This window comes from Emys orbicularis, chromosome 20 (genome assembly GCF_028017835.1).
Source record: "Emys orbicularis isolate rEmyOrb1 chromosome 20, rEmyOrb1.hap1, whole genome shotgun sequence".
Lineage (NCBI taxonomy): Eukaryota > Metazoa > Chordata > Testudines > Emydidae > Emys > Emys orbicularis.
The window spans coordinates 20,023,687-20,033,386 of record NC_088702.1 but is presented as its reverse complement, the minus strand read 5'-3'; the positions used below and the strand labels follow the sequence as shown (position 1 = coordinate 20,033,386).

The following is a 9,700-nucleotide window of genomic DNA, read 5'->3' as shown; positions in this document are numbered from 1 at the left end:
ACCCCAGACACACCAGGGGAGGCCGGTGTGGGTCAGGGAGACCCCAGAGAATTATGGGAGATGGACTGTAGGGCCAATAGTACTCTGAGATGCCCCAGAGGCTCATGGGAGTCCTGATGTGGGCCCTCCAGGGTGCCCCAGAGGCTCATGGGAGTCTCACTCTGGGCCCAGCAACGGTGCAGTTAGGTTCCCTTCGCCCAGCGCCAGCCACCGAGCCGCAGGGCAGGGGATGTTCCTTCCAATTCGCTCCCGGCCAGGCCGCTCCCTGGGCTCTGCTCCGGCCAAGAGCCGCCCCTCGCTCAGCCTCACCCTGCCCCTAGCCAGGGCAGGAAACTTTATCCCTCTTCTAACCAGCATCACCTCCTCCCCTCCCAGAGCTGGGAGAGAACCCAGGAGTCCTGGCTCCCAGCCCCACCCCCCACTCTAATCACTAGACACCCCCTCCCAGAGACAGGAGAGAACCCAGGAGTCCTGTCTCCCAGCCCCACCCTTCCAACCAATTGACCATACTCTCCTCCCAGGGGGAGAGAACCCAGGAGTCCTGGCTTCCAGCCCCCCCCCCCCTCTAACCACTAGACCATCCTCCCCTCCCCTCCACTCCCAGAGCCTGGGCCAGAACCCAGGCGTCCAGGCTCCCTTTCAAACCCAAGAAAGGCTGGAGTAAATCCCCAGACGTGCTGCTTTGGGGACGGACCCGTTTAATGTCAGAATGTTGGTTGGACGCCAAAGGACGGGGCTGGAATGTGGGGGGGGCGGAGCTGGAGGTTGGGGGGCTCCCAGGGTAGAGCGAGGCCAGCGCTACACCCCCCCCCTTTCTCTGCCCCCTGTCGGGGCTGTTGAGGGAATCGGCCCCGTGACGCGGCAGGCTGCATCTGGCCCACCCCGGGCAGCGCGGCCCCAGGCTCAGCTCGAGGGGGGTTTCTGGGTGAACATCATCACTGCACCTGGGGCGAGGAGAGAGACATGGGCTCAGGGCACCAATGGGAGCAGCACCCGCTGGTACCGCCCATAGGTGCTGACTCCGGGGTGCTCCAGGGCTGGAGCATCCACGGGGAAAAATTACCGGGTGCTCCGCACCCACCGGCAGCCAAGCTCCCCCCATCCCCTCCTCCCCCGAACGCGCCAAATCCCCGCGCCTCCCCCTCCCTCCCAGCACTTCCCGCCCCCGTCCCCTGGCCGCCTAACAGCTGTTTGGTGGCGCTTTGGACTTTCCGGGGGGGAGGGAGAGGAGCGGGGACGCGGTGCCACTCAGGGGAGGAGGCGGAGAAGAGGCGGGGCTGGGGTGGGAACTTGGGGGAAGGGGGTTGAATGGGGGCGGGGCGAGAAGAGGCGGGGCAGGGGCGGGGCAGGGGAGTCAAAGCACCAACCGGGCAAAGGGGAAGTCGGCACCTATGCCAGAGACAGCCGCATCTGAGCACCAGGCGAGGAGTCCCCATATAAACACGCCCTGGACTCCACCCCAGAGGTGGCTGCATCTGAGCACCAAGCAAGGGATCCCTGGGTACTCCCTCCCCGATGTTGCACTCACCAGTGATGAGGAAGAGGGGGAAAGAGGCCCAGCCGAGGCCGAAGGACCAGCCGAAGGGGACTTGGCCTGGCGGGACATTCACGGCCTTAGCTACTTCCCCTGTGAACACGGCCAGCGCGATCATGGCACAAAGCCCTAGGAAAAGGGAACAGCACGGACACCCCTCAGTGCGGCCCACGCTCAGTCCCAGCCCCTGCCCCGTCCCACCACCAGGGGGAGCTGCCAGAGCCTAGGGCAGGATCCCTGGATGGGGGGCTCCCCAGGGCTGCCTGGGGGGGTGCACGGTTTGGGGGGCTGGGATTAGCCGGGGGGAGGAGGCCCCGAGGGGGCGGTACCTGCGCTGAAGCTGCCCACGGCAGAGACCAGGGTCAGAGACACGGGGCCGAGGTGAGAGCGGAAGAACGAAGTGAGGAGAGCGAAGAAGGAGAGAAACCCGGCGATCATGGCCAGGAACAGGAAAGCCCTGGTGGCGTCAAAGTAATCTGAAAAGGCAAGAGAGACCAGGGGGCTAAATGGAGAATAACCCTGCAGCAAACTAAAATAGAACCCAGGAGTCCTGGCTCCCAGCTCCCCCTGATCTAACCACTAGACCCCACTCCCCTCCCAGAACTGGAGAAAGAACCCAGGAGTCCTGGCTCTGCCCAGTGGAGCGGTTGGTGGCAGCGGTGGGTTCCCTGGCAGAGCCGCCTGCCCTTACCTGGTACTGAAGAATATTGTGCACACAGTGAACGGACGCAGGTCTTCCACAGCCCCATATTGACGCCGTTGTTGTCCGCCACCCAGTAGTTGGAGCCCAGGGCGAGCAGCAGCAGCAGGAGGCTAAGCAGAACCAGGACGGTGCTGAGGATCCGGAGAAATGGCATCGCGGGGGGAATCTCAGTAGCCAGGATCTGGGGAGCACCTGGGCAGGTGAGGAAGAGCGAGAGGGGAAATAGTGGCCCCAAATGACCTGCCGCGGGCTGGGGCTGCCTGAGTCCCACAGAGAGACGGGGGCGTGTGGAGACAGACGCGGCAGCAGCCAGATCTCTGCTCCGCGAGGCAGAGACGAACCAAGACGATCGGGAACCTGGGAGCCGCAGAAAATCCAGAATTGTGGCCGGAGCCTAAACAACGACTATGAGCAAAGTGCCGGTTACGTGTAACCCACACAGGCGCCTCTCCCACCTTCTCCGCCCCTCTCATCCCTACTCCACGCTCACATCTCCCAGCGCATCCTTGTCAGCGAGACCCCAGGAACCGCTCAGCCGGGCGCAGCGGAGAGCCATCGGCCTGCCCCCAGCCCGGCTTGGCGCTGCAAAGCCAGGCTGGCTTAACTCCATCACCCGGGGCTGTGAGACACGCCCCTCCGGGGGCGCCCGGCTAAGCCCACCCAAGGCCCGGTGGAGACACGGGGCTTTTCAGTCGCCCTGGCTCGTGCCTCTCGGAGAGCTGGATTGCTAACGGTGACGGCACAACGCAGCCGGCGTCGTAGGAAGGGACAACCACGCCGCTTCCTGCTGTAACATTTCCAGCGTAGACACACCCCAGGTTTATCCCCACACGGGGTTTCTTCCCTGAGAACCCTGCTTGTCCATTGGGCGCCTGGGAACCACGTTCCTTCAGCAGTGTTCAATCAGCCGCTCTCTCGGTTCATTTCCTTTAAGTCCTTCGCAGCCGGGCTGCGTTCGGGAGCCGTTTCCCCCTCCTACAGCTTGTCCATCAATTCCCTGTTTCCTTTCCTGGCTTCCCCCCACCCCCTGATACTGTCTCTCCGGTACGTCTGAGGTCTGGGAGCAGCCTCCCCATAGGAGAGGTGGGGGGCAAACAACATGATTAGGTTTAAGAGAGAGCTGGATAAATTGAGGAGCAGGACTGTACGGCGAGGGTGTTTGTGATGGCTGGGGGCAGGGCTCAGCTGATCTGAGGCTCACTTCTGGCTGATGTCTTACGTTCCTAATGCTCATGCTTCAGGGTCTCAGCTGGCTCCTGGCAGGGGTCAGGAAGGGATCCCTCCACCAACGTGTTCTGGGAGGGGTTTTTTTCCTCCTTCCTCTGAAGCAGCAGGGATGCCCAGGGCTGGCGATGGGACATTGTGGGGCTGCCCCAGGGCTCTGGGGTGGCACGGAGCGTTCTCTCTCTCAGGCGCGTCCGGCCGGTTCCCGGCCCCCACGCTCAGGGTCGAGCTGATCGCCAGAGGAAGGAATTTCCCGCTCGGGCCGCTGGGGGGGGGTTTCACCTTCATCTGCAGCGCCAGGCGCTTGCTGGGCTTCTCTGAGTAAATCTCACCATCTCGTTCCCCCGCCATCGCAGGGGCCTTGAGCACCTGTGCACTCAACCCCCCACCCCGGCCCATGGCTCTATCCCTGGGCTGGGCTTCTCCCTGGCTCCCGGCCATGCACTGCCATGGCTCGGCTTTTACAGGCAGGTTTATTTCTTTACCCAAGGTGAGCAAACCAACAAGCAAACAGCCTGAGCCCCTTCCTTAGCGCCCGGCTTCGGGCCACTCCCCGGGCTCTCCGGCTCCCCGGCTTCGGCAGCTTCCCGCTCCCAGTCAGCTCTGCCCCAGGGCGGCTTCCCGGAGCCCCTGGCCCCTCGCTCCAGGGCCCCACCCCAGCGTGGCTCAGCCCGGCTCGGTCCTCGCCCCCCAGCCGCCCACTAGCAGCCCTTTCTAGACCCAGAGCCCCACGACCCAGCCGCCGGCCCGAAGAGCACGGCAAGAATTGCAGCCGGCCACAGGTGCCAGTGTCAGGCAGGGCCACTGAGAGAGAGACAGAGAGTTGTGTGCTAGGCTGGGGGGAGCGGCGGGCAGGGACGGGTGGACGGATGGATATCGGGTGTGTTTGGGGCTGCAGGGAGGGATATTGGGGGACTTGGGGCTGGATGGACAGATGGGGGTGTTTGGGGACGGATGGATGGACGGGTATTGGGGTGTGTTTGGGGCTGGCTGGCTGGGTATTGGGGGAGGGGACGGACAGACCCTCGGTCTCATTGTGTGGGGCCTACGTTCAGGGGACCGTGTTTTAATGAGCCCTCTTGATCCCCCCTCACCTGCTCTCTGTGTCACCGCCTCCGTCGAAGGGTTGAGTCCGTCCGATCTCCCCCCCTGCACTGATTCCGTCCGATCTCCTCCCCTGGCCGGATGCTTCCGTGGGAGGGGCTGGGGCGGGAAGGGGGCAAAGTCCTATAACCGCTGCCTCCCACATCCATCCATCGGCCACTTCCTAGTCAGTGCAATCCACTCCACGGCCCCTGATCCACCCTCCCCCTGGTCCCACCCCTCTCGGCTCCCCTGGAGACTCCCACCCACCTGGGGATAGGACAACCCAATGCCCCCCACTCTAACCCACTCCCATCCCAGAACCACAGAGAGAACCCAGGAGTCCTGACTCCACCCCGCTCCCCCGTAACCACTAGACCCCACTCCCCTCCCAGAGCTGGGGAGAGAACCCAGGGACTGTGGGGGGGATGAGGGGAGTGTCTCTGAGGAGGAAGGCATCACCAGACAGGAGGATCTGAGAATAGGCTCATAGACTCATAGACTCATAGACTTTAAGGTCAGAAGGGACCATTGTGGTCATCTAGTCTGACCTCCCGCATGATTCAGGCCACAAAAGCTGACCCACCCACTTTCCCTTAACTCAGCTGTTGAAGTCTCCAGATCGTGATTTAAAGACTTCAAGTCACAGAGAATCCTCCAGCTTGCGACCCCTGCCCCATGCTGCGGAGGAAGGCGAAAAACCTCCAGGGCCTCTGCCAATCTACCCTGGAGGAAAATTCCTTCCTGACCCCAAATATGGCGATCAGTAGAACCCCGAGCATGCGGGCAAGAGTCTCCAGCCGGACCCTCATTTTACCAGCGATGGCCCGTTATTGCCTAATTGACTAAAATCATCATTCACCACCGAACAATACAGGGATTGTTCACCATCCCTGGCAGATGGGTGCGGTTCTGCCTATCCTAGTGAGGGGTCAGGGTCCCTCTCGATTTTCATTTTCTCTTCCCCCCTCCCCCCTTCTCTTTCCTTTCCCCCTCGCTCTGTGAGGACCTGGGGGGCAGGGGACACTCAGACCTGGCTGAGACCTCCCCCCAACACACACACATCCATGGATTGATAGGTAGATAGAGGATGTTTGTGGAGGGAGGGTTGGTTGAACCCCCTCTTCTGGGCAAGCTCCGACACAGCAGGACCCACCAACTCAAAGCCCCAAGCCTTAAGCTAACCGCTGCAGCCAGCGTCTTGGAGACAGGCCTTGGGGTTCCTTGCATTACTGCTGAATAAAGTAAACGCTAAAGCTAGTTCTATGGGCTACAGACACAATTCCCCGCAAGTGACATCGATGTAAATGGAGTTACTGTCTCCACTGATATTCTGGGGGACCCGTGTACCCCCTATTGCCTGGGCTTCTGAAACCGAAGCCTGGCTGCAGAGGCCCTGGCAGAGGGAGGCTCAGTTCCACTCTCAGCCGGGGCGGAACGGTTGCTGAATGTGCTTCTGGCGGATTGAAAGCCCGTTGGCGATGCTTCCAGACCCATCTGGCTGCTGGTGCTGTCTGCGTCACTGCGGCTTGCTGGGCTCTCCACAACCTCTGTGAAACCAGAGCGGAGCCATTTCCCCCCGGATGGACCTATGCCAGCGAGGGGCCGCTGGACTGGTACCAGGAAGTGCCAGCTACCCTGCGGGAGCTGGTTACACCCAGACAGTAGAAGTCAGGGATGCTTTGTGCTCCCACATCCTGGACTTGCCCAGCCCAATGGAAGAGGGGGAATAATGCCCATACAGATGTGCTTGTGGGTGGGAAGGGGCTAATTATTTGAGGGGGGGGGGTTCAATGCTTGGCAGGGATGTGGCCTTGATTGTCATGCAGCGTCCTTGTGAATGCCATGATGAATAGTTTATTGAGGGGCAGGGCTGAGTTTCTATGTAACCCTTCTGCCCGTCAGAGTTAGCAGCCACAAGGGCCGGGTTCAGTATCTAGGGGTTCCGTTTCAATAACACAATGCAAAACCGACTCAAGTCCCCACCCAGTGACCTGGGACAATTACATACCACCCCCCGGGCGCCTCTAAGAGGCAATACTTCCCCTGTCGCAAGCACGGAGTCTGAGTGTAGCAAAGGCCTTTTAATAAAGGAGGGAAACAATGCGGCATTATGTTGGGGAAACACCACAAACAGGATTCATAACACAAACCATGAGCAAAAGACACCCCCCCCTCCAAGTAAGGTTGGCAGTGTCCTTTTCCCCTCTGTGTCTTAAGTCCAGCAAACACCCCCCCCCAAAAAAAATAATCACCTAAAGTCCAAAAGTCCAACAACCCAAAAGTCTCTGTCCCTGGTCAGTGCAGCCCCAGAGATCAAAAGTTTATCTGCAGAGTTTTACCTCCCAGTCCGGGGGGTGGGGGGGAGGGACAGATATAAGGGGCACCTTACATGGTCCGAGGCTGACTGCCCTGCCGCTTCATGGGGTTCGGCTGCAGCCTTCACCATGAGCCACTCCACCAGCCACTCCACTCCGCTTCACCTGCCACCCCATGAGCCGCTCCAGCCATTCCACAAACTGCTCCACTCCCCCAGCTATCCCACAAATCACTCCAGTTGTCCCACCAGCTGCTCAGCAACCTATCTTCAGCGCCCCCCCCCCCAAGCACTCAGTGATTTCAGCTCTCAGTAATTTTAGTTCTTAGTAATTTCAGCTTGTAGTAGGGGAGCACCAGTGCTGGTGCACCATTAGCCCAAAGTGAATTCAGCTCAGCAGTCTGTAACTAGACTCCTAATAGAATTAAAATTAGTTCTGATAGTCTACAGTAGAGAGAAAAGAAGGTGCAATTGGTATTTCAGGCTTTCTAATAGCACCCACACTACCAGATACAAATACCTATCCCCACCTTCTCTCTATTCACTGGGTTTTGTAACCCATGTCCCTTGTCTAGTGAGTGCTACTTAGTTGATGGTGAGTCCCTCTGTCATAAAACAGTTTCATTGTCCTTGATTCACATAATCAGGGTAACAAAACTTTATTCCTCCTGCCCCAATAACAGAGAAACTGGGGATCCCACAGCAGTCAAAGTGACCATTTGGGCGGCTGTGGGCTCATGCTAGGCGAGTGGGTGTGCCTATGCAAACAAGATCAGCCCCTGAAGTTCTTTTCCACAACTTGCCACAATGCACCACCAGATGTCAGGGTAGAGCTCATCCTGACTCTGCTTACATCTATATGGCGTTTAGTGAAGGGTGTTTGCTGAGTAATGCAAAACTGCTCCAGGTCATGTTTTTAGCTTCATTATCTCAGATCCTGATTTCATCACGTGGGGCAGGGACGGCAATAAACTTTCTTGACATAAACAGATCTTAAAACAGTTCAACGGTTGCCCACAAACGCAGCCTCAAAATACACCGGGGATCCTGGCGGAGGTATGGTCTGGGGGGAACAGAGCCAGGCTGTTTTTAATCACTCTAACCTGTGGGGTTTGCTCATCGGTTTAATGTGTTTTGTGTTCAATGGGACAGTCGGGGAGAGCACAGGCAGACATGTGAACAGTCTCACAGGCAGCGAATGCTTGTTTGTGGGGTAATCACTCAAACGGAGCAATGAGGAGAACAGGACAGCTGTAGGGATAAACCCAGCTTCCCCTGACACAGGCTGTTCACGATCCAGGAGACTGAATTAAAGAATGCTCTAAAGGAATGGTGGGATAAAAACTATCCAAGGAATGAGGGGAAAACCCTCCACTTCCCAGACAACACCAGACACTTCGTTTCCCCCCCAGGGCTTAGAGACTTTGTAATGGTGCACTTTGTAGCCCTGTAATCCAGTGGTTCTCAGCCAGGGGTACGCAGGGCCAGCCTTAGGAAAAAGGGCATTCTGGGTGAACTTGTGTGTTAGCACCCCAGGGCCCCATGGGCGTGGCACCCCCCCATTGCCCCTGGCCCCCTGGGTTACCCAGGATCCCCACCCCCCTTAGCCCCTAACCCCTGCACCCCCCATCCCGTGCCCATGTGGGGAAACTGATCTGGCTGCAAAGAGCAGCTGGCATTGCTCCTTGCTCCCTCCCCACACAGCACCCCCAGAGGGGTGCAGAGGAATGTTGGGGGGGGAAGCACTGCTCCTCCCCCCATGTTCCTCCACTAGAAGGAAGCAGGGAGAAATCTGGGTGCCCCCCACCCCCCACATGAGGCCCTCCCCTACCAGCCAGGAGCAGTTTCAGGCACCGTCAGTACGCACAGTGCCCCCTTGACCATGGCGCCCCTGGTGGCCGACCCTGGGGTTACGCCCAGGTCTTCCAGGGGGTACATCAGTTCATCCAGATATTTGCCTAGTTTGACAACAGGCGACATAAACAGCACTAGCGAAGTCAGTACAATCTACAATTTCATACAGACAATGACTCGTTTAAACTGCTCTGTAGACTGTCCACTGAAAGACAAGTACAATATTTATATTCCAATTGATTTATCCTATAATGATATGGTAAAAATGAGAAAGTAGCAATTGTTCAGTAATCGCGTAGCTGTGACACTTTAGTATTTTTATGTCTGAGTTTGTAAGCAAGTCGTTTTAAAGTGAGGTGAAACTTGGGGGTACCTGTTAGATCTAACCGCTAGATCCGACTCCTCTCCCAGAGCCAGAGAGAGAACCCAGGAGTCCTGGCTCCCAGCCCCCCTGCTCTAACCGCTAGACCCCACTCGCCTCCCAGAGCTGGGGATAGAACCCAGGAGTCCAGACTCCCTTTCAAACATAATAAAGACTGGAATAAATCACCTGACATGCTGCTTTGGGGACGGATTCTTTAATGTTTGTACAAAGAATGGTTGCGGGAACCAAAGGATGGGGCTGGGATGTGGGGGGTGTCACAGCCGGAGCAGTAGAGGTTGGGGAGGAGGCGCTGCCTGGTTGAGAGACACACACAGAGCAGGGCTCGTCCCCTCCAGCAAGGGGCAGCAGGGAGACAGACAGACAGACACACACACACACACACAGTGCGCAGGGCTCAGCCTCTCCAGCAGGGGGCAGCAGGGACACACAAACACACACACAACACGCGCAGGGCTCAGCCCCTCCAGCAGGGGGCAGCAGGGACACACACCTCTGCTCTGGGGTGTTGGGGGAATCGTCCCCACAACACTGCAGGCTCCACCTGGCCCTGGCGGCTCCCGGCACCGTCCCCAGGGGGCAGCTCAGGCCCGTGCTCAGCTC

General features: G+C 58.7%; 1 protein-coding gene across 1 annotated transcript; it reads right to left on the bottom strand.

Annotated features, from left to right (window-relative positions):
- Window positions 1–969: 969 nt before the first annotated feature.
- LOC135892226 (protein NKG7-like) lies at window positions 970–2,391 on the bottom strand. The gene is made up of 4 exons (XM_065419932.1): window positions 2,226–2,391; window positions 1,864–2,010; window positions 1,529–1,663; window positions 970–1,037 (listed from the first exon to the last, which is right to left on the bottom strand). The coding sequence occupies exons 1-4, from the start codon at window positions 2,389–2,391 to the stop codon at window positions 970–972; spliced, it is 516 nt and encodes a 171-aa protein (XP_065276004.1).
- Window positions 2,392–9,700: the final 7,309 nt, after the last annotated feature.

Excerpts from the sequence above, each read along its gene's own strand:
- LOC135892226 (XM_065419932.1), bottom strand. The coding sequence starts at position 2,391 with ATGCCATTTCTCCGGATCCTCAGCACCGTCCTGGTTCTGCTTAGCCTC. Across the intron at positions 1,664-1,863 it reads CGTGGGCAGCTTCAGCGCAG|GGCTTTGTGCCATGATCGCG; the intron begins GTACCGCCCCCT and ends CCCTTTTCCTAG. Across the intron at positions 1,038-1,528 it reads CCCCCTCTTCCTCATCACTG|CCCTGGAGCACCCCGGAGTC; the intron begins GTGAGTGCAACA and ends TGGATGCTCCAG.